This window comes from Miscanthus floridulus, chromosome 9 (assembly GCF_019320115.1).
Source record: "Miscanthus floridulus cultivar M001 chromosome 9, ASM1932011v1, whole genome shotgun sequence".
Classification (NCBI taxonomy): Eukaryota; Viridiplantae; Streptophyta; class Magnoliopsida; order Poales; family Poaceae; genus Miscanthus; species Miscanthus floridulus.
In genome coordinates this window covers 8,358,493-8,383,301 of record NC_089588.1, presented here as the reverse complement: position 1 = coordinate 8,383,301, position 24,809 = coordinate 8,358,493, and the positions used below count along the sequence as shown (strand labels likewise).

The window sequence follows — 24,809 nt, the reverse complement described above, 5'->3', positions numbered from 1 at the left end:
TTGGCGAGGAGGCCTCGGGCGAATCGGACAATCGGTACTTCTTCTGAGGCCTCGGCGAGAGGGCCTCGGGCGAAGGGGCCTCGGCGAGGGGGCCTCGGGCGAATCGGAGATTTCTGGCTGAGACCTCGTTTGTCTTATTGGTCCTTGTTACTGATTCCGAGGCCACAGTATCCTAGACATGGCTCCCCATGCTGCGTTGTTCTCGGAGCAGGAGTTGGCAGCACAGTGAGGCATGGGCGTCAACCATGTGCATAGTGGTTGGCATAGTGGCGGGTAACCCCTGCCCAGTCCTGTCTCCTGTCCCGTCGGCCATTCCTCTGTACTGTGTTGAGCATGCGGCCAACGCCAGGGGCTGCGGTTGGCTGTGGTAATGCGACTCGACGTTTTGTCAGAGGGACGGGTGAAGGAAGAGGCAGCAGAGTGCTGCCGAGCCTGCCTCGCGCGAGACGGAGGGTCGGCGGCCCGGCCAAGGCCTACGACGAGAGGGGGGCGGCCGAGGCCTTCGGTGGGGGATCGCCCGAGGTCAGCGGTGAGGGGGCCTCGGGCGAGTCGGAGAATTGGCCGAGGCCAGCGGTGTTTAACTGGTTTCGATCTTTTACGAAGTCTAAGCAATCTCTTTTTGGTTCTTGCTTAGGGTACCCCTTCTCGCGGTATCCGACACTTAGTGACCAGATGCTAGAGGGCTGCATCCGATGCTGCTGACGTGGCAGCGCACAGGGGAGTCGCCGTGTGACCGGACGCTGGGAGTGTCCGGTCGAGCATGACCGGATGCGTCCGGTCGTGAAAAGTCGTCTCTGGATGCTTACTGGAAACGACGGGACGCTGGTGTTCAGCGTTCGGTAACTTTGAGCTGTTGCGTCCGGTCATCACTTGACCGTTGAGATCGGGTGATCGACATTTGAAGAGAGAGGACACGTGGCACGCATCGCGTGACCGGACGCTGAGGTCCAGCATCCGGTCAATATGACCGGAGCGTCCGGTCAATATGACCGGAGCGTCCGGTCACCCCGCGTTGTGCCCAGTGAAGGGGTACAACGGCTCTATTTCGTGGAGGCTTCTATTTAAGCCCCATGGCCGGCTCAAGCTCACTCTCTTGGCCATTTATATTAATATAGCAACCTTGTGAGCTTAGCCAAAGCCCTCCCACTCATCTCCATCATTGATTCATCATCTTTGTGAGATTGAGAGTGAATCCAAGTGCATTGCTTGAGTGTTTGCATCTAGAGGCACTTGGTGTTCGTGTTTTGCTGCGGGATTCGCTTATTACTCTTGGTGGTTGCCGCCACCTAGATGGCTTAGAGCAGCGATGATCATTGAGCGGAGGTTGGTGATTGTCTCCGGCTTCGATCGTGGTGATTGTGAGGGGTTCTTGACCTTTCCCCGGCTTAGAGCCAAAAGGTACTCTAGTGAATTGCTCGTGGCTTGTGTGATCCTCATCTTGTGTTGGTTGTGCGGCACCCTATTGAGGGTTTGACGTGTGATGCCAATTAGCACGTGAGCCTCCAAGTGAGTGAATCGCCACAACGAGGAGTAGCTTATCGGCAAGCAAGTGAACCTCGGTAAAAAATCATTGTATTCATCATTTGATTCTGAGGTGATTGGTCTTCATTGATATTAATTCTTGTGATTGATTGGTTTACTCCTCGACACGGCGGTATAACTATTTTGCTCACTCTCTTTATATTACCGCAAACTAGTTGTCAAGCTCTTTAGTGTAGCTAGTTGAGAAAGCTTGTTAGTTTGGTTAGTGTGGCTTTTTAGTTAGCCTTTGAGAGCACACTAACTAGTGTAGTGACATAGCTATGTGGATAGAAACTATATAAACTAAAATTGTGGTAGGTGGCTTACAATATTTTAGTAGGCTAGCGCAACACTTAATTCGCCTCATAATTGCCTAACCGGTTTGTTAAGTGTTGTTGTAGAATTTTTTTAATAGGCTATTCACCCCCTCTAGCCATTAGGACCTTTCAGCGACGGGGCAGCAGGGCTCGGCCACACGCGTCTGGGGCGTCGGCGGAGCAGGGCGCGCGCGGTGGAGGCGAGCACGTAGTCACGACGGAGGAAGAAGGTCACGAGTCTGGAGGAAGAGGAAAGAAAAAAGAAATGAACCGGTATCTGTGTAACGAGTGGTAGTGGTGGGTAATTTTCACCAACTTCATCAATTTGAGTTTGATGGAGCACCCCTTGAGAAGATCCACTATTTTGGTGAATCTGGCCCTCATATCCACATTTTTTGTGGATCTAAATTTGATAGAGCTAGATTGTTTGGCCAATTTTTTATAAAGTAAAGCTATTTTTGGTGAATCTGGAGCTGAGGACCGTTTGCGGATACTATTAAAAATCAATTATAGTTGGTTGACCGCGAGAATTCCACCAAATGGATTGGGATGCTTGATATTTTTCTCACCACCGCTTCGTTACGGAGCTGAGAATTCAGGCTCGGAGCAAGCAGCCCAACCCGCAGGCCAGACCGTGGGCTGTGCTCTGTGGCCGATAAAGAAAAGTCAGTGAAATCGCTGGAACAACAGCCCACCTCAGTCCAAGAGGGACGGACACCCCTTCCTTCTCCAATCTTTCTGTCTCTCCAAGCCTTCCATAGTGCGATCCCCTTCCCCTTCCCCTTCTGGAACTCTCTCTGCTCCGCCTCGCACACGTTCCGTCGCTTCACTCCCCGCTCTCCCTCAATCCTCACCGCCGCCCTCTCCTCCAAATCCACCGCAGCCCGAACCCCCAACTCCCATTCCCCGCACGCGGGCGCGATCCGATGAGGCCCTCCACCAGCGCTGCCAAGCGGCAGCGAAAGGCGGTGCCGCTCGGCGACGTCACCAACCTCGTCCGCCCCGAGACCCCGACCCCGATCAAGCCCAGAAGGACTGCACGCCGGCCCCTCCCCGCGCCCTCCGACGCCTCCGCTGTCTCCTCCACCTCCTCCGCCTCGGTCACGCCGGCGCTCAAGCCATCTTCCTCCGCGTCGGCCACGCCCGCGCCCGAGCCTTCCTCCTCCGCCCAGGTCACGCCTGCGCCCCAACCGTCGTTCTCCGCCACGGTCACGGCCGCGCCCAAGCCGTCCTCCACCGCCTCGGTCACGCCCGCGCCCGAGCCGTCCTCCGCCGCCACGGTCACGCCCGCGCCCAAGCCGTCCTTCGCCGCCGGTGAGGGAATCTGCATCTCACATCTGCTCTCGATCCGCCGCAGCTGGGTGTGGTGGTGGCATCTTCGGTCATCATTGTGCTGTGATTTCTAACGCTGCTCTTGGTTTGCAGTCCTCGACGAGGTGGGGAGCGTTTTCGAATCGCCGACCATCTGCACGGTTTACGCGAGGCGCAGGACTACCGATGCTGAGGCTGAGGCCGAGGGACGGGTCAACCCCACCATCACCAACAAGGGCAAGGAAACTGTCGGTGCTGCGGCAAGTTGCCCGCCTCTTGGAAAATCCACGAAGAATATCAGGTGAGAAACTCGTACTTGTTACCTACTATGACTGATGTCATGCGTTGGTGGTATATTCAATACAGTCCCACTTCAGAGTTAGTACCATATCTCCGCAGTGCAATTGTTTGTGATTTGGACACCGATAGAGTAATGATAGTCCCTTCTGTGGGTGCCAGAGACCTCTCGTGTAGCTTGGACCAGTTAATCCTGTTTTTGTTTTGTGTGGAAACCTGAAAGATGCGCATTCCTAATTGTTTGTAGCAATCTAATAAGTTCATGTTTGAAAGGGCAGAGTGACACCATAGCATGATAAGTATACCTAATTTTATGTAATGCACATTCCTAATCTACCTGAGAGAACTAATAGTTCTTTACTTGAAAAGGGCAGGGCATTAGAATCACTCTAGTTCGAAGACACTTCTTGGTAACAAGAGTTCAGCCCCTGGTTGTCCCAGACTGATGTGACGTTACTTTCTTGTTATTTTCAGATGATGGAATTCTTATAATACTCAAAGTCTTAAACGCTTGTTGTATACTAACATATAGTGATATAGACTAGAAGACGTGCTGTAAGGTCTTTCACATTTCTGACAGAATAAGCATACCAGGAAGCAGTGTCATGTAACGAATCAGTTCATTTTCTATAACAGGGGTATTATAGTCATTTCGCATGGCACTTAACAATGTTAGTGTCTAAAAGTGACGGTAGTGTCGTATAGGGCACTGAAATTCGAACACAGGGTCATACAAGGAACTTTGAAGTTTTTAGGGCCATGGAAGAACTAAGTGAGTTTCACAGGACCATACCGGTAATTTTCTCTATATATTTCATGTAGTGTCAGAACTCAGAAGCATAGGATATTCAGAATCCAGGACTTTAGGGATCCTTTAGTTCATCGTATTTCATTGATATCTAACAGATACGGTCTGAGTGCATTTCATTTACTGAACTGTTAAACTTACTTATCTTCAGGAAAAAGGATACTCGGCCCATCTCTTCGTCAGCTACTTGTCGTGAAGCTAAAAAGGTAAGCATGACCGCAATCTGATTGCTTTTCCTCATAATGACCCTACCCGAGTTCTCAGTTATCAAGGCTTGTTCCGTTGCTCTCTTTAGGGGTCTGCACAATGAGATTACCATCACAAACTCATCATTTTTTCCAAACTTTATCATGGGCTAGTATTTAACCAATAGAGCTGTGCCCGCAATAAAGTCTGTGTTCTGTTAGTGTTTTGCTCCTGTCCTTTGCATAAGTGCATCTATTCAGAAACATTTATGCAAAACACCATATAGCAATATGATGAGACGAATGTTTGAAAGGTGGCAGTTTTATAGCACAGTTAAAGCTGCATTTCGAAGACTAGCTCTGCTCCTTACCATGGCGTTACTTTAACTTTCTTTTTTTAAAAGGCGGCAAGAGCTTTGCCGTATTTTTATTAGACGAGAGAAAAGAAAAACCCCAGAAATACAAGGTAAAACAAGGAGCCGAAGCTCCAGCTACTACCGCTCGCAGGCCGAAAGTGGAAGATTACTTTAACTTTCTGACCGGTTGCTATTTTGGGAACAGAAACGGCCCCTGGTAAGGACACCCAAGTTACCAGAAGAATTTGTCAAGAAGCAGAGAGCATACTTTGCAGATGTGGATGCCTTTGAACTGGCGGAGGAGGAAGTATCAGAATCTGAGCTGGAGTGAGAACTGAGAACTTAAGGTCTTCCCAGAATACGTGGCCTTTTCTGTACGGCAGTAGTTTACTGTAGGTAATTACTTTTACGATGCGATCGACGACTAAGGTATGGTAGCAATGTATAGATAGCTCTGCTTGTAACACGGGGGCAAACAAGTTCACCTAGGTGAGCACTGGTGAATGCATCAATACAATAGGCCAGTAATGTTTCCTGAGTATGCAAAACACCATACACCATATAGCGTGGTCCGGTAGTTGCCCGACGCGAGTGCTCGTGTTATCTCCGGGTTGCAGTAGAGGTGAAGGACGTTTAGCTTGAGACCCCCCCAGGTAGTCTGGCAGCTCATACACGGTCGGGTCCGTCCAGGGCATGGTGTCGAGCGCCGGCACATCTTGCAGCACCTCCAGCGCCGGGCAGAGCTCGATGCTGACGCCCCGCAGGTTGGCGAGGCCGCGGATGATCCTCTGGCGGGGGACCTGGCCACGTTGAGCTCCTTCACCGAAGGGAAGTTCCTGGGACGTGATGCAGGGGAGATCCCACAGCACCAGCTCCCTGAGGGCACGCCGGATGCTGTCCTTGTTGCCTTGGGCTTGCTTCTCCTCCTCGTCCCACTCCCACTCCTCCCACTGTCGCAGCTGATCGAACCGTAGGAACTCAAGCTTTGGGAAAGACCTCCTCCTCCTCCTGCCGCTGTTCCTCGGCTCGTTCGGCTGGCTGGCCAGCCCACTCACGAAATCACTGTTCACGTCATGTTAGAACAGTATTTTTCTCTCACAACAATCAGTCGGAATAGTATTTTTTAGTCCTGCCGAACAGGCCCATCAGGCTGTCCAGGTCGATATTGCCCTCCACGCACATCTAGCTTGGGAGCCGGCGCCCCATGTCCATGTAGTCCTTGAGAACCAGGCACTCGAGAAGACGACGTGGGCGGAGGTGGTCAAACACCTCCTCTATCCGCTGGCACTCCTTCCGCATCCCCTCCGAGATGCTGATGGACTCCGGTGGGTTGTAGCACATGAGCACCAGGATGACAAGCTGCTCCTTGTCGTGGATTCTGGCCTCCGCAGCCAGCGCACCGCCGCGAGACCCCTTATTTCGAGCCTGACGAGCTCTTGAAGCTGCCCTAGCTCTTGCAGGCTGCACCAGTCCCCGTCCGTCTGCGCCGGGAACGGGAACAGAGAGAGTCTCCTCAGGCCTGTCAAGACGCCAAACCCCTTAGGCACAGTACACTCTGTGCAATCTACCTTGAGCGACGTCAGGCGCTCCAGCTCCAGGAAGCTCCTAGGGAGCTCGCCACCAAACTTGCTGCAGTTGTCAAGCCCAAATGTGCTGCAGCCTGCAGGAACCTCAGCTTCGTTATATCCGTGCTGTCCAGGTGAAGGAACCTGAGGTGCCTCAGGCTGCAGAGAGACTCCACAAACCTCTCGGTTTCTGCGTGCCTCGCGAGCAGCGCTCGTAGGCTGGGAAAACTAGCCAAGGTAGGTTCCCCAGCGACGGCGGCGGCGGCGGCGCCGGCAGTTGGAGGAGCATCGAATTTCACCCTGCCATTGATGATCAAACTTCTTAGCAGCTTGTGTCTTTCTGATGAAATGCTACTCCACTCGGGCAACGCCACCGACGACGATGACAACTCTATTGACTCTACGGACAGTTGCCGGATCGCCGATGATGAGCTAACCAGCTGGGAATTCTGGCCAGGGCCAACGACCAGAAGCTCTTCCTCAGCGATTTCGTGAGCGAAAGAGCGGAAGCGGATAACATCATGCATCTTACACTCGGATCCGTCTCCAGCTATCTCAGGAGCAGGCTCTATGACTAGATCCTCGTAGTAATCGAGCCCATCCTCTTCAATCTGTGTCCGCGTTCTTCTGTCACCAGGCCCGCCGTTCCCTAGAAACCCTTCGCTCATCCACATCCCAACAATGTGATTAGACTGTATGACTAATCCTTTAGGGAAAAGGGAGAAGTACAGAAAGCATTGCTTGAGAGGGGGAGACAGATCATCGTAGCTTAAGCGTAGAGCAGAGTTGACCTCATGCTCTTTCGTTCTATGTGCTGCCGATAGTTGTTTCTCCAAAATACTATTCCAATAACGCTCCTTTACGTTCTTTCTAAGGAGGCCTGCAATTACTTTAATAGCAAGTGGTGAACCATCACATTTCAAAACAATTGCCTTCCAGATGTGTTGTAGCCGATCAACATCCTCACTGTCGACGTCCCGCGAACACTGCCAACCCGAATAATTAATTATCATTAACTATCATTAACGATTATTGTTAAAACACTTATAGTGATAGTAGTAGCACTGCCGATTTGAATGAGCCAGCGGAGAAAATTGTGTCACACCTAAACTTTTTCATTCAAGTTAATTTTTAACCACTCACGTCCTCTGTGCTCCCTCCGCTCCATGTTGACTCCTCTTTATCCCTAACAATTCTCTCACATTCCTACCTCCCAAGTTCCCCTCCTTCATACCCCCTCCCTCCCTAATCCGCCTCCTCCATCAGACCCCGCCCACCCTAATCTTTCAGATGGCATGACGGTGCAGGGGGTCGTGGGGGCGGTGACGTGTGGGGCTGTAGGCCCTGTAGAGCGCGGGGATGCTAGGCATTGGCGCGCGGAGTGGTGAGCTTGGTAGTGGACCAAATGTCACGTGGGCGCCACTTGGGGCTAGGAACCCAGTGGCGTGCATGGCGACGGGCCAGCGGCACACCGACAAGATGCATGCCTGCGAGTGGGCAGCACCGGCAGCCGACACACCCAGTAGTGATAGGTGAGACTATCACTATTGCTTCCCATCGTCGGCTGCCTAAATCTACAGTGATTACCACTTTTGTAGTAGTGAACACAATAGAAATGGCTAAAACAAATTAAATTGCTTGTTACACCAAAGAAAAATAGGCTACAACAACAACTCCATTAGCTGCCCTACAGGTTCCACCACGAGGAACCTCTTTGCCTCCACTTGGCGAGGATGGCCGAGCTTGAAAGTGAGGATGATCTGGTGTGAGAAGAGCATAAAGACAATGTGGTGGGAGGCATTCGTGGTGGAGGCAGTGAGGACGGGTAGCAAAGGAAGATATGAGGCTAAGCCAGAACGAGTGAATAAGAATGAATGTGTGGTAGAGAGAGGGCATGGAACCGGTGTTGGCAATTTAGATTACACTTTTTCTATGTGTCAGTTGCCTGAAATTTTTGATCTGTTGAGGCAACGTGTGCTCCATCGATATTGCTTCAGGATTTGTGGACCCGTTTTGAGTGTCTGTGAACAGAGAGCAGTGCAAATACCTGTCGCCTGAACAAAAGCCTATTTTCAGGAACCTGAAGTATAGCAGGTCAGCTTTACCATGCTATTGGTTGGTTGAAACTTGAGCAGAACCACATTGCCATAGAAAATGAAGTTTCCAAATCTGTCGTGCATACAGCTAGCTAACTGCACTGTTTGTCAAACTGCCCATTGACAAAAGGAGCTTCGGTTTTTGCGCTGACAATAACGTCGTTGCTTGGTTAGTAAAAGGCCGGCCGGCTCAAATCAAAACTCAAAAGGTGTCAAAATCTTACAGCTGCTTGCCATGCACCACGAGACGACGACGACCTACTCTTCCTATAGTGTCCACTACTCGTCTCCATGGCTCCATCTCCATGCTGCAGCTGAGGCATGCAAAAGTCTTCAGCATTTTCCCCAAACTTCGCCGCTGTTTCCCTCTCATTTGAAGCTACACTCTACCTGCCTAATTCAAGTTGCGACCAGCGCCCAACTAGCTAGCCAGTCAAAAACATTCTGGTGGATCATCGTTGTGGTCAAAAAAGAATGAAAAACTGAATTTGAGTTTTGTTCTAGAGAGACATGTCATGGATGTAACTTTAGACCGTACCTGTAACGTCACTAGCTATATTATATGTATATAGTGCGCACGGATGCTTTGAGGTCCATTTATCCGTCGAATCTCTGTGATCCTGTATCCTGCCTGCTTGCAGTAGCTCGACGGTTCTTATCCAAATTTCCGTAGAGTTCGATTTGATTGGTAGAGCTGTCTTACCTTACTCAACTTTGTTTATCATCATCATTTAGTAGGTGTCGATACAGAATTTTCGTCCTGTGCCGAGGAGACACGCAGCAAGCCGGAAGGGTCCGCTCGATGGAGCAGATCCGCCAGCTTCAGCGCAGGGATGGTCGATCCTGCGTAATCTTCCCGAGACGTGCCAGTCAATTTGACCCTGCAATCGATAAGGAGAGAAAGTTCATTAGTAATTAAGGGCGGAACTTGTCGGTGTTGCCAGACAGTCCCGAATGTGCGGCTATGAGAGCCGATATGAAAGGAGATTGACTAAATAGTCGATTCCCGCATATTCATGACAATAAATCGGTTAAAGCTAATGGGGTTGTGTAAGAAGAATCGGTTATCATTCATGATAAATATCATTGAAAAAAACAAATATGAATCAATGGCAATAAAATATCAACAATGATTGGTTTATGTCAAGCCAATGATTACAAGTAACCGAACCCCTTTTTACGTAAAGAAACAATTCAACACCACTTAACCGTTTAATAAAGATAAATCTAATGAACATGTTAGATCTCATCTATCACCGTGACCAGTGGGGCATGAGGCAGAATGATGCAGGCCGTAGAAATAACAATAGACTCGACGACCCTAACTCATTACTAATATCAATAGGGCATGAGGCAGAATCATGCAGGCCGTAAGCGCTCGATATCGGCTAAAATAGCCGATTCAGGCATAACGCACAGTTAAAGTCATGCCTTAACAGGAATAGATCTACTAAATAACGATCCCCACTCCACGATGCTAACAGTGGGGTGTGAGGCAGAATCACACAGGCCGTGATAACGGGCCGTGAAACGGTTCTCGCTAACCAATAGATCTACTCGAGACGCAACATGCCTTAACCGCACGCTATGCACGATTAAGATTGATGTAAAACAGCCGATAAAACATAATTCATCGTTTAAGGTGTAGATTAGATCAGTTTTAGGTTAGCAAAGGATGGGTCAAATAAGATATAAGGCCGATCTAAATCAATCTCAATCGGGCAGAGTGATATTGCTATAATTAGATAAATAATGAAAGCAATAAGCAATATCGGTAACTTAATGAATGTACCAAATACTGCTATTCTAAGGTAGAGCCGATAACTTGACCTTGATCTAATTCAAGCAGTGGGGTGTGAGGCAGAATCACACATGACATACTTGAATTAAACAAGAGTCGATAACTACCTTATACCAGAGCCGTAGTGGGGGTCGACTGAATCGATGCAGCCATACGAACAGAGGTATAAACCATGACGATACTTGTAGACAAGCAGTGGAGGTCGACCGGATCGATGCAGCCGTACTCGCTGAAGAACTCGTCGAGATATACTCTACTCCTACTCCTAAGGGGTGGCCACAGCTGAAAAAGTAATTGACTTGTATTTGGATTGATTGATGTCTTTCATGCAATAGCCGGGGTTTGATATTTATACCCGGAGTCTAAACACGAATCCTACTTGAGCACGATTCATTACAATTTTCTGGCATAAAAGAAAACATTCCTAATTTAAGATAACTTTGACCCTAATCTTTCTCTTTTTGTAGAGTCCAACATGCTTTGTCCTGGCGCTGATCGTAGCCTTTGTCGTTATCTGCTGGTGCTATCTGAAGAAAGCCGATTCCAGTTTTTGCATCCGAATCAGCTGGTTCTGATCTGCACGCAATTGATTCCTTGATGACATGATCTCGGGAGCCTTCGAGTCTCTATAACTCTACTTCTAAATTTTGGTGTAAACACATGCCCCCCAATTTTGGGATGAAAGTAATTTTATTCCAAAATTATCATGTCTGTATCCCTGATTGGTCCACAGTCACGGGTAGAGAATCTTGATCTAGGGTCTACTGCTCACGAGCTTGCGTCCACTCACGAGCCCACTTATAAGCCCATGCCTCAAAACTTTTTACAAAAGTATCACTGCTTCACGGGCACTTGGATTCATCTTCACGGGTCGGCTATAAAATGCCTATCCGACCTTGGCGAGAGCAACTCAACAATTCGGCCATGTCTTTCTTCTTCCTGTTTCTTCAAGTGCCCCCGACCTTGCTAGACCCTCCATGGTCTATTCTCTTGCTATGAAGATCTTGAGCAGTTAGAAGAATTCTTGTGCATAGGGCGATTATGTCTCCCATCTTAGCAACTTGTCGAGCAAGAGAATCAGCTACTACGGTTAGAAGAATCCTTATGATACCACCTGGGTCTTCTCTCCACGCTCGCAGAGCTGTTCTAGTGTTTGCAAAGGCTAAAATGCGTGGACACTTTCCCCTTGTTTGCTCAATCAAATGCCCAATGGGAAACCCACAAGCTTCTTTCCAGCGACTTCGAGAAATCAGCTAGGTATTTGTTAGACAAGCGGCCTTTTCCTTCCCTGTCGAAATTTTATCAATGGGTCGATGTGACTTGGTTTATGATGACTTTCGGCCTTATGGGGATTCGAACTCCCTTCAATCCAAAAAGGCCTTGGTGGGTTGATTGCTGGTCAATATAATTCTTTTGTATCTATCCCATGGCATTTTGTATCTTGGGAGAGCAATAAGTCCGGATCTGTTATCTCTTCGTTTTTTGTTTCCTAAATTCTCAGAGCGTCGATCCCTTTCCGTATCTGATTTCAATTTCACACCGCTGGTGAGATCTATCCCCCTAGGCTATATATGTAAGGCCACGGCTAGGGATCAAAAAACGACTCGCTTCACCTCAACCTTCCACGTCCTTAGTATAGTTCCACTTCTTCACAGGCTTGAGATCATGGAAAATAGCAAGAAGTTTTTTGAGGAGGCCCTTAACGGACTTACATCATTGAGTCAGCACCCTCATCGTCAAGAGGGTACAACTCGTGATGCCCCCACTGCCTTGGAGAATAGGACCAACTCCGTTCGGCCTTTAGGGTCTTCTTCTTCGACAGTTCGTCGCCAATTCCCTTGTTATCAAAGGAGGCGGATTGACAACGATGATCTGCTCGCCTCCATTGATTGGCATGGTCAGAATCTCGCTGAATGTCTCTCCCTTGTAGAATCGGCTCTGGCCATGGTTCGATGTCGATTATCTCCCGAGGCCGATGATACATAATAGCCAAAGTGTTTCCCGGCCTGTAGTTTGTAATATGTGATATTAGCAAACAATTCCTCTGTCTTGAATGATTTCTTCTTTTGTTTCATACTCCACGCTACGTGCATCACTTTGTTCATGTTTGCTTTGCTCCTGTGGGCGGCACACATTGTATTGGCTTTTACCCTTCCGGGTTTATTTTTGCACCAGAAGCGACACCCTCCTGGTATCGGCTATTAGAGCTATCAATCGAGCAAATTGGTTGCCCAGTATTAATCCAAACGTTAGGGTAATATTCCTTCAAATATTCCCCATTTGATTGCTCCACCTAATCCTTTTTCAGTGTTTCTAAAATATAAATATTACCCAGCGCACCACGCTTGATCCGATAAGGTTCTTTTCAATTAGTCAACTATTTTTGCCAGATTTGCTGTCCTTTGACCTGATCGGTAATTTTACTCTCCAAACCAAACCTCCCCCAGAGAATTGCTCATTCCTGACCTCTCAACCATAACATTGCAATCCTTGATTCGTGGGCTTCAATGCTTTTCAAGAGCGCGCAGCCGAAGGCAACACAAATCTTCCAAACTATTCATCACAAAATTCTTGTAAACTTTGGCATAACGCACCTTAATCTGGTTTAAACTTCCCAAGGAGAGACTGTACTATGGCTATGCGTGGGTTTATAGGGTGACTCTATCAGCCCTTTTGTTCTTGGTCATTAAGGGTGATTCGTTTCTAGCCTTCCTAAAAGTTGTCCTTTGTTCTGGCTGAAGAACCGATTTTGAAAATAGCCGATTCCAGACCCTTGGCTTTAATTCTATCTAGGTCTGAAAACACGGCCTTTATTAAGGGGGCCCTTCGATCTTCCATCCTTAGTCGTCTGGCGCCGTATTCTCTTCGACATTGGTGAAGTGGCGTTTCGCCTTCTATTAATTGTGGTTGCCTTTTGCGCTCCCCGAGCGTCCGCCTCTCCACTTCATGTCTTCAAATACCAGCCGAGGGCTTCTACTTCTCTATTCGCAATTGCTCCTTCGCTCTCCTCTGTTTGCCAAAACCCTACAACAGTTCTCTTCCTCTCTTCTATAGATTCAATCATTTCTCATGCCGGCGAAGTTAATCGAGGTAAGCGCAAGGCAGAGGAGATCCCGGTGGGAGACATGCCGATGAACTAGTGTCTCCAACGCATGAGGTGAGATTGGCAACCTCTGTTCATAATGATGATCTGTTCTGACTCGCCTATAGGTTCGTTGTGAATGATAACCTTCATCTTTTCTCCAGGACCGACAAACCCACTGATGCCGCATCTAACATGCCGGCTTCATCGTTAGGTTCTTCCAACTCGTATGACGGTGATGATGCCCGGCGCTTCTTCTGAGAATGGAGGGCGGCCGAGGACCACTATTTCGAGGCGATTCGGAACAATGACCAACTGGAGATTCGTCTGGGAGTCCTCCAAGCGGCCCTTAATGCGGCTAAGGAGGAGGCCAACGTCGTTCGAGCACGCCGCGGTAGCAGGTAAGATGAGCTCCATGAACGTTTCCATTCTGGTTTCCGTTGCCTTTGTCTTGATATTCTTCTGCAATTGCCAGCTCAAACAGTGCAACTGGAATCTCTCCTATTGGCGGCAAACACGGCCGCGGACGCCGTCAATGCGAGGGGTTCCCCCATTGACGCTCGTCTCCAAGACATCCCGGCCCGCGTCTAGGAGATTGCACTTCACGGTGTTCGTCACGGCGCATCGGTGGCGCTAGCTGCAGCATAGGTCCAAACCGGGCATGATCTCCACGCCATGAAAGTTGGATTCCCGATTGGCGATGGCCCTGAGGGACATGAAGATTTGATAGAAGATTTCACCGCAGCGGCAGAGGCCATTGTGGACATCACATCCGCTCAGGATGTGGTGAACAAAGTCTTTGATTAGATTGTACCTAGGGTAATCTGATGAACAAAGACTCCTATCCTTTCATGAATGTGCCTTAGTGCAATGCCCTTGTATATGATTGCTTTTGCTTTTTGTTTTTGCTCTATAGGCGATACATATCGTATCGGCTTTTATTGTCTTTGAAGATTTTTATTTTTTGAACTAGAGGCGATACCTTTCTGGTACCGGCTATTAGAGCCGAAAACGAATCGGCTATCCAATGTTGACCAGGTGTCAGGATAACGTACCATAGAACTTTTTATATCAAAAGTCGAATGATTAATGAACCCAGGTCGATCATCCTATTAAGCGAAACAGATCCTATTTAAGAAATCCATTAACTCTGAATTGCACTTACACTTTGACTCAGCATTCACATACGTCGGCCTAAGCTTATCTTCAAGATTCAACACTTATTTTCCTTTTAATCCAACGACCGATGTGAAGTCGTGATTTTTTTTCTACTAAAACAAGCTTTCAGAGCCAATCGCTTGCATTGGCTGTTGACTTTCATTGCTGATCTTAATGAAGCCTCCTTCTCATGACTTGCCAGAAAAATATTCGAAGTCTCCTAGTTCCCAAAAGACTGGATCGGCTGTTGCGATGCTCACGGACTCATCGACGCGAACCAGTTCGACGTCATCTCCATGCCATTGGATTAAACACTGATGCATGGTTGATGGTATGCAGCAATTCGTATGAATCCAATCACGACCGAGGAGCAAACTATAAGACCCTTTCCCATCGATGACGAAGAATGTAGTGAGCAGAGTCTTGCTTTCAATTGTTAGTTCAACGTTTATTGCCCCCCCGGGTCTTAGACGTATTACCTCCAAAATCTTTAAGCATCATGTCAGTCTCCATCATATCTTCTGCTCCCTTGCCAAGTTTACAAAAAATAGTGTAAGGCATAAGATTGACAGAAGCACCTCCGTCCACCAACATCTTGTTCATCGGCTTCCCATCGATAAGACCTTTCATATATAACGCGTTTAAGTGCCGATGTTTGACTGGTTTGTCAAATATTTATTGCTGTACAACCATCAACTTGGCAACTATCTCCTCATACTCTGATTCATCGAAATCCGAATAAACTTCTTGATCTGTCGGAGCTCTGAATTCTGATGGCAACAGAAAAGCCATTTGGATATTAGCCGATGGTTGCTTTCTATCTGCTATTTGCTTGGTACGCCACACTTGATTCTTACCGGATGCCTGAGCCTGTTCCATCTCTTTATTTCTTAGGCGTTGCACCCTTCTCTTCTGGCTTCTCGTTAATCCTCCTGGGCACCACAGGCCTTCCTGCCACGTATATCTTCTTTCAGTGCCTTCCCCTTCATGATCAGCCCAATCCTGATCAATGACTCTTTTCCCAAGCCGATCATGAACACTTTTATTTTTTAAGCACCAATCCATGTTATTATGATGATGTGTATCTTAAGCATGGATATACCGGCGGTTGGTTTGAGACTGTCTATATTCCCGATATTGATTGCTGCATTCTGGACAGTCATGCCTGATAGGCAATTTCAAACCTTCATTCCAGCAATGTCTAAAGAATGGACAATTTCAATGTAATTCAGCCTGCTCCCTTTCATACCTTTCTTGTTTCAGTTGATGCGGGTATGCTTGATCTTTCAACCATCGCTGATAATCCTTTTCCTTCTACCGCTGCCATTTATTCAACAGAATCCAAGATATGACATGCGGCTTTGTCGTCTCTGTTTTAGACGTCTTCCCCTACTCGTATCGGCTCTTTTGCTCGGCACGCCGTCTTCTGATCTCTCTGTACTCGTCAGCCGATATTTGCATATTGGGATCAACTGCTCCAGCGTCCTTTGATTTGGTCGATGTTAAGACCTTGGTTTTTCCTTTAAATAGCCCAGCATCAACCATGTTTTGATCTCCTGGGAAAGGATTATCATCGACTTTCATCTTCCGAGGCGTATCAAATTTGAGCCTCCCCTGTTGAATAGCTCTCTATATATGCTGCCTGAAGATCCTGCATTTATTAGTGGAATGAGAAGTAACGTTATGGAACTTGTAGAACTTCTTATTCTTCAACTGATCAGGGGGCAACATGACATGACCATCGGGCAACTTGATCTGCCATTTCTCAAGCAAGAAATCAAAGAGCTTATCTGATTTGGTGACATCAAAGTCATAGCTCTCCTTGACTCCCCTTCCCTAAGGATTTGGCACCATCACTGTCTTCTTGCCCCAATTCGATTCAGCTGCAGCAACCTCTTCTTCTTCATCTTCATAGCCGTCATCGACTGAGTATGGATCATAAGCTTCGGGTACTGAGGTACTCTTCTAGAATCGGGTATCTCTGCGCATACTCTGGAACTGGCTATTAAGCGTTGCTACTCGTTGAGCTAATTGTCCCAAGTTGTCAAATTCTTGTCTCAACAACTTTTATTTCCACATCGGCAACATTCCTTGAACAGCTAAATCAGCTAATTGATCATCGGCCAAGTTTAAGGAGAAGCACAAGTTCCTGATTTCTCAAAATCTCTAAAGAAATTCAGTGCCCGATTCATTAGTCTTATGTCTTATAGTTGTCAGATCGGTAATCTTCTTTTCTCCAGTCCCATTGTAAAAATATGTATGAAATTTCTTCTCTAGGTCAGCCCAATTAGCAATGCAATTGACCGGCAATGATGAAAATCAAGTAAAAGCTGGCCCTGATAAGGACAGAGAGAAGAAACGAACTCGATGGACATCCTCAACTGACGTTTCGCCCAATTGTGTAAGATACCGACTGATATGTTCTATCGTGCTTGTACTGTCTTGGCCAGTGAATTTGGCGAATTCTGGGAGCCTATAATTTGTTGGAAGAGAGACCAAATCATACCATTCTGGATATGGGTATTTGTACGAAAAGGTCAGCCCTTTTGGCTTCAGACCGAACTGATTCTTCATCATCTTAGTCACCCTCAGCAATAATTCATCAGCTTGCGGAATTAGATTCCTCTGCACTTGCTGACCCATCTGTGGATTGAAATCTCACGTGGCTTGATATCCTCGATCCACGTCAGGCTTGTCAGCTTAATGTACAATCTGACAGCAGCGCCTAGCCAATCAGCCTTGTCAATGTGACTTGAACATTATAACATATTTATATTAGTAGTATACTTGTAATTACTCTATGTGACATGGTATCTCTTTCTCTAATATAAAAACACTTCAACCTTTTTTATGAAATCAGATGAATACAAACTTAATAACAAAATTATAGAACTTCATGCGAGCTGTGACTTTGTAGTAGACAACTTTTCTATTTGGGCACTCCGTTTCGCGCGTCCATGCGTGGGTCCACGCCGCCTAGACGTCACTCGACCGCACCTGCATCACCCGCGCCGCCCGAACGTTGCCCGTGCAGGGACTGCTCGCGCTCCCTCCCGCTTCCCACGCGCATCCTATGTGCAACACCTCATCTATTTTTGAAACATTCAGATGCAACACTTGCAACATAAAAAAGAGAGAGATGAAACATTCAAAACATGCATCTGAAATACTTGCAAAAACAATTAAAAACCATTGCAAACATATGCAACATCTAGATAAAACACTTGCAACATATGTGTGAAACATATGCAACATCCAGATAAACATGCTTGCAACATACGTCTGAAAAAACAAATGAAACAATGAGGACAAACGCTTGCAACATACGTGTACAACCATTGCAACATATGCAACATCCCGATGTACTTTTGCAACATCCGTGTGAAACACTTGAAACATACCTCTAGAACATTTGAACCATTTCAAATGCACACTTGCAACATGCATCATATCTAGGTGCGGCCTCCTCTGCCATTTGCATCGGGGTGCTGCAGCCGTAGTAGGAGGCAAGGCCGGAGGGCTTCCACGCCAAGGCCCGGCGCTTCTCCTTGCGCTGGTGGCACCTGTCGGCGCCGTCGGGCGGAGCGGATGGCGGAGTAGGAGTAACGGCAGGAGCAGCAAGGCGAGCGCGCGGAGCAGCGGCAGGAGCTGCGGGTGCGGGCACAACGGCAGGAGCTATGGGAGCGGGTACGCGGGAGTAGCGACAGGAGGAGCGGGGCGGGCGGCGGAGTGGGCTATGGATGAATTGACCGGATATTGTGGAGTGGGCCATTGATGAATTGACTGGATATATTAAACAAAGGTTGTGTCATGTGGCCCCATGCCTACATCCGATACTCGAGTAAAGAGTCAGACGCTTGGATCAAAGAATTACCGTTACTATTTGGAAGAGGGGGCACAAAAAAAAAGCTTTTGGCTTTCAAAAAAAAATCTTTGGTTAGTCGTACGCAGTAACATGAACTTCCAATACTGATTCTAGTCCATACAGAAGGACGGTTTGATGAACTAGTGTATCCTAATAATTTGTGTATATATCGTCTGATACCTGTTCAAACACCCCCCCCCCCCCCCCCCCCCCCCACCCCACACACACACACACCAAAAAAACAGTATATGCGCCCAGGCCCACACCAAGATTAGTGCTGCTCAACTTCCCATATGGAATCTGCGAAGCAGCACGAATAACATGTAATTTATAATATAATTAAGCACGAATCTTGGAGCAGATTTGCATGCTGCAGACAGGACTGGAGCATTGTGGTTTCTGGTTTGGCCTTTTCTGATCCCGCGTGTAATTTTCTACGGTGTGACATAGATGACAAATCTGGTCACCTGCGGACCGGCTACATTGTTATGATACGTGTTGCAAGAGATAGCTACTCACAAACTAACCTGAATCAACACAAAATCTTTGCAGATCAGCGACATTTCATCGGTTTATAGCCAGAGACGAAGCCAGAAAAAAATTTAGGAGGGGCTGAACAAAAAAATAGAGGCTTTTTTATCTTCTCTTAACCTTAGCCCCTCCTACCTAATACATATATGTATAAAATTTTAAGAGAGGGTTTATGGGGGCTCCATGTGCGCAGGATCGGTAGGGGGGCTAGGACCCCAGTCGCTGTTTATAGCCAATGACGAAATGGAAAATCACATATGCTAGCTAGATCCTATATCCTTAATTGTATTTATTCCTTTATATATTATTAGGTAAACATGAGAGAGGAAACATGCACGTATTTCTTCTGTTCAATTTGTTAGTAGTTTTAGTACCATACCGTACCTTCAGACTGAATGTCTGAATTAGTACTTCCTTGTAGACAGAAATAACCGTCGATGTTGGAACCTTTCACTGCCTTGAAATAAACACATGGTTGATAGGCAATAAACATTTTTTTATATTGTGATGATGTACCTTCTAAAACCTAATAAAGTTAAAATAACATGTAATTAATATAAGTAAGCGGCATTATTTGGAATCTTCCCCATCCTTCTCAGATTCCCTTGAATTAGAAGCAAGCCATTGTGTCTAGAATAATGCCCAAACTAGGTAGTGAACAGGGTTTTACTAGTACTACTTTGGTTCCATGCATGTGCGTGGCCAACAATTCTCCAATGCAAGGGGGTGGTTGGGCGTGTGAATAGTGAGCCGTACCTAATGGCTTTAGCACATTCTTTGACCATAGCACCTGCAAACATACATTTCAATATCAATTATACAGTATCAGATACTTCTGGTGCATGCGTGGCATGCACTGCAGAAAGCTGACAGTGCTGATGAACTGATCTGAGGTGGTGGGGTTGCATGCATGTATATGTATGTGCCTGTCCTATTCACAACAACTTAACTTTGATTGATCATATAGATAAAAGCAGTTTAACTTGGAAGCAAAACATTCTGAGAATGGAGACTGTTGACTCTTTGTCATGCGTGTACGCGTTGCGGCGAACAAATGGAGCTAGATAGTTAGTTAACGAACTAACTAACCATGCATGACGACTTTATTAGAGAAAGTATGGCATGGGTCATGGGGACATATCATATTTTATCCTACTATACTTGGTAAAGATCTACTGGCATATAGTGTCACTTTTGTAAAGTTGAGAGAAGACTTGAGTGATAAAGGTTTCGATCAGTTATTAGGTATAATAAGGAAAATGCTCCCAGAAAAAAACGAGTTGTCAGAAAAGACATACTTGGCCAAGCAAATGATCTGCCCCATCAGCCTCGAGGTTGAAAAAATCCACGCGTGTTCCAATGATTGCATATTGTACCGTGGAGAAAAATACAAAGACTTGAACAAGAGCCCCAAGTGTGAAGCTCCCCGATACAAGGAATGGCCGTCATATGAGGGTAACAAGACCAGAGGAGGTCCTGTAAAGGTCGTTTCGTATTTCCCTATAGCTCCCCGGGTGCATAGACTGTTTGCATGTGCAAAGTCAGCCAAGCTATTGCGCTGGCATGGCGAAGAGCATAAGAAAGATACAATGATGAGGCACCCTATCGATGGGCATGGCTGGAGGACTGTCAATACTATGTTCTATAAGGACATCGGTGGAGAGGTAAGGCACCTTTGGTTTGCTTTGAGCACAGATGGGATGAATCCTTTCGACCAGGTTAGAAGCAATCATAGCACCTGGCCAGTGACGCTCTGTATATACAACCTTCCACCTTGGATCTGTATGAAGCGGTCGTACATCCAGATGCCACTACTGATCCAAGGGCTAAGACAACCTGGGAATGACATCGATGTGTTTTTGGAACCAGTGATCGATAAACTAGTGGAGATGTTTGAAAAGGGTGTGTCGGATGTTTGGGACGAGTACAAAAAGAAACATGTCACGATCAAGGGAGTACTTATCGCTACAATCACCGACCTGCCAGGTTGAGGTTCGTTGTCCGGAGAGAAGACAAAAGGCTATACTGGATGTGTCAAGTGCTTGGACGACACCGATGCGGTAAATCTGCCAAATAACTTAAAGATAGTTTATATGAGACACCGTAGGTTCTGTTTACACCAAAATTTGGGAGAACAGTGCGGAAACTCGCAGGCTTCCAAGATTGTGCCAATCAAGGAGTCGATTGCATAAGGATTGATATCAGCCGGTTCAGATGCGATACTGGGATCGGTTCTCTTTAAATGACGTCAACAGATAACGATGATGAGATATGATTGGCGTCAGGAAGATACATGTCGGACTCTACAAAAGGGAAAAGATTAGGGTTCAAGTTATCTTATAATAGGAATGTTTTCTTCGTACCAAAGATTGTACCGAGTCGGACTAGAGTATGATTCGTTTTTAGGCTCCAGGTATAAATATCAAACCCCGGCTATTGTAAGACACACAATCAATCCAATACAAGTTACTTACTTTTTTCGGCTCCGGCCACCCCTTAGGAGTAGGAGTAGAGTAGATCTCGGTGAGTTCTTCAGCAAGTACGACTGCATCGATCCGGTCGACCTCCACTGCTTGTCTATAAGTACCGTCATGTCTTATACTTCTATTCGTACGGCTGCATCGATCCGGTCGACCTCCACTGCGACTCTGGTATAAGCTAGTTATCGACTCTTGTCTAGTTCAAGTATGGCTGCATCGATCCGGTCGACCTCCACTGCTCGAACTAGATTAAGGTCAAGTTATCGTCTCTATCTAAGGGTGGCGTTCCTTCGAATAAATTCATTAAGTTACCGATATTGCTTATTGCTTCCATTATTTATCTAATTACAGCAATATCACTTCACCCGATTGGGATTGATCTAGATCGGCCTTATATCTTGTTTAACCCATCGTTTGTTAATCTAAACTGATCTAATCTGCACCTTAAATGATGAGTTATGTCTTATCGGCTGTTTTATATTAATCTTGATCGTGCATAGCGTGCGGTTAAGGCATGTCTGATCTTGAGTAGATCTATTGGCTAGCGAAAACTGTTCCATGGCCCGTTATCACGGCTTGTGTGATTCTGCCTCACACCCCACTGTTAGCACCATGGAGTGGGGATCGTTATTTGGTAGATCTGTTCCTGAGAGGACATGACCTTAACTGTGCGCTATGCCTGAATAGACTGTTTTAGCCAATATCGAGCGCTTTCACGAACAGTTCACATCACGAGATCGTTGAAGTAGGGATAGGTTGAAAGATGTGTTAGCCCCATGATCTTATTATTGTATTATGGTCTACATGATTCTGCATCATGCCCCACTAATATTAGTGATAAGTTAGGGTCGTCAAGTCTATGGTTGTTTCTACGGCCTGCATGATTCTGTCTCATGCCCCACTGGTCATAGCGATAGATGAGATCTAACATGTTCATTAGGTTTATTTTTATTAAATGATTGAATGGTGATGAGCTGTTTCTTTTATATAAAAGGGGTTCGGTTACTTACAGTCGTTGGCTTAGCATAAATTATTCATTGTTGACATCCTCTAGCCATTGACTAATGTTTGTCTAAATAATAATATCCATCCTGAACGATAACCGATTCTTCTTACACAACTCCATGAGCTTTAACTGATTTATTCTTATGAATATGTAGGAATCGACTATTTAGTCGATCTCCTTTCATATCAGCTCTTAGAGCCGCACATTCGGGACTGTCTGGCAACACCAGCATGTTCCACCCTAAATTATTGATAAACTTTCTCTTCTTGTCAATTGCAGGGTCAAATTGACTGGCACATCTCAGGAGGAGTGCGCAAGATCGACCATCCCTGCGCTGAAGCTAGGCGGATCTCTAGCTCCATCGAGCGGACCCTTCCGGCTTGCTCATGTGCCCTCGGCATGGGACGAAATTTTGTGCCAACAGATTCCTACCTAAGGATCACCCTTACTGCAGGAACAAAAAAGATTTCAACGGTAGTATTGAGAAACGCTTAGCTCCAAAATATCAAGACGGGCCTGCGATACTTTGAGAACTCAACAAACTAGAGGTTGTCCTTGGGAAGGGGGACAATGCAGTAGCAACGCTTGATGGGAGCGTTTGGAAGAAAAAATTGGTTTTCTGGAAACTACCTTACTAGCCATTTCTGAGTGTACGCCACCGTCTTGATCCCATGCACATCACTAAAAACGTGTGCGCTAACACTCTTAACACCTTGATGGACACCAGGGGGACATCGAAGGATTCGCTAGCCACACGCCTGGACATGCAACACTTGGGAATCAGGAAGGAGTTGCATCCCATGGAGCTAGAGAATGGCCAGTTCGAACTTCCGGTTGTGTCATGGACATTGAAGAAGGAAGAAAAGCGTGCGCTTATTTCTTTCTTCAATGAACCCAAAGTCCCGACGGGCTACTGTGTGAACCCAAAGAGGTTAGTGAACATGAGAGAACTTAAGTTCAACTATGGCCCTATGAAGCCCCATGACTATCATGTCATTATGACTCAGCTGCCCCCTGTTGCCCTGCGTGGTATCCTCCCCCCAAAGGCCCGCGCCCCAATCATAAAGCTTTGCTCGTTATTCAACGCGATCTCAAAAAAGATCATTGATGCGTCCACGCTAGAGCGGCTGCACCGAGACATAGCCAAAACTCTCGTTAGGCTTGAGATGCATTTCCCGTCAACTTACTTTGATATCTCATTGCATCTGCTCATTCATCTTATTGACCAAATTAGAGCCCTTAGCCCAATGTACCTGCATCAGATGTTCCCTTTTGAAAGATTGACGAAAGTTTTCAGGAGGTATGTTAGGAACAGTTCCAGGCCAGAAGGGGGCATGGTTGAAGGATGGTCAATGGAGGAGGCCATTGAGTTCTGCACATATTATCTAGACATCAAAAGGGTCGGAGTTCTAGAATCTCATCACAAGGGAAGACTACGTGGCAAAGGAACGATCGGGGAGAAATCTGTTATAGTAGACGACCCTGTTTCTTTCAGACAGGCATAGTTCACTGTTCTCCAACAAGCTGAGGGTGTGATGCCATACATTGACGAGCACAGGCAATCACTGCAAACTCTGTATCCGAGCAGGTCACAGGCTTGGCTGGATAAAAAACATGAGGAATTTGTCAACTGGTTGCGACGTCGCTTGCTTGGAATAAAGTTGGGTAATCAACTGGATGCCTTAGCCAAGGGACCTTCGAGTACATATCTTAAGTACCAAGGGTATGAGATCAATGGATTCACATTTTACACAAAAAAGTAAGATGGAAAGAGCACATACCAAAATTGTTGTGTTTGTTTTGATGCTCACGACGAAAACGACAATGTGCAGGCGACATACTATGGTTTCATTGAGGAGATATGGGAGCTAGCCTATAGTCCGTTGAAGGTAGCTCTTTTTCGCTGCCAATGGGTCCGGCTCAAGGAAATCAACACTGACAGCGAAGGGTTCACTACCATTGATCTCACTAAGACCGCATATAGAGACGACCCCTTCGTCCTTACAAGAGATGTTATGCAAGTCTTCTATGCAAGGGACAACAAGACAAAAGGAAGGCTAAAAGTAGTCCTAGAAGGGAAAAGGAAGATTGTCGGTGTCGATGGAGTGACGAACGAAGAAGACTACAGGGGCTATCAGGAAATGCCTCCATTCGGGGCGAATGTACCCCTACCTATCTTTCAAGAGGGTGATGAACCTACTTACGTACGGCTTGATCACAATGAGGCCCTCATTGTTGATGCACCTAAAGATAGTTAGATTATTATTAACTTTGTAATTATTATTCGGATGTTGTTCACCAACTATGTAATCTAATTTATATTTTATGCGCTTCTCTAAAATTAAATAATTGACTATATAATTGAATATTGAGATGATGTTCAGAAACACTATTATTTGATAATTATAGACCATTAATTAATTATCATGA

The 24,809-nt window shown here is 46.5% G+C and overlaps 2 protein-coding genes across 2 annotated transcripts; one reads left to right on the top strand and one right to left on the bottom strand.

Annotated features, from left to right (window-relative positions):
* The first annotated feature begins 2,601 nt into the window (after positions 1-2,601).
* LOC136481286 (uncharacterized) lies at positions 2,602-5,366 on the top strand. The gene is made up of 4 exons (XM_066478647.1): positions 2,602-3,152; positions 3,264-3,450; positions 4,406-4,460; positions 5,001-5,366. Exons 1-4 carry the CDS (start codon positions 2,765-2,767, stop codon positions 5,124-5,126), a joined length of 756 nt encoding a protein of 251 aa, XP_066334744.1. The 5' UTR covers positions 2,602-2,764; the 3' UTR covers positions 5,127-5,366.
* LOC136479172 (uncharacterized) lies at positions 5,281-7,034 on the bottom strand. The gene is made up of 3 exons (XM_066477124.1): positions 6,541-7,034; positions 6,143-6,424; positions 5,281-5,857 (listed from the first exon to the last, which is right to left on the bottom strand). Exons 1-3 carry the CDS (start codon positions 7,032-7,034, stop codon positions 5,281-5,283), a joined length of 1,353 nt encoding a protein of 450 aa, XP_066333221.1.
* Between the last annotated feature and the right edge of the window lie 17,775 nt (positions 7,035-24,809).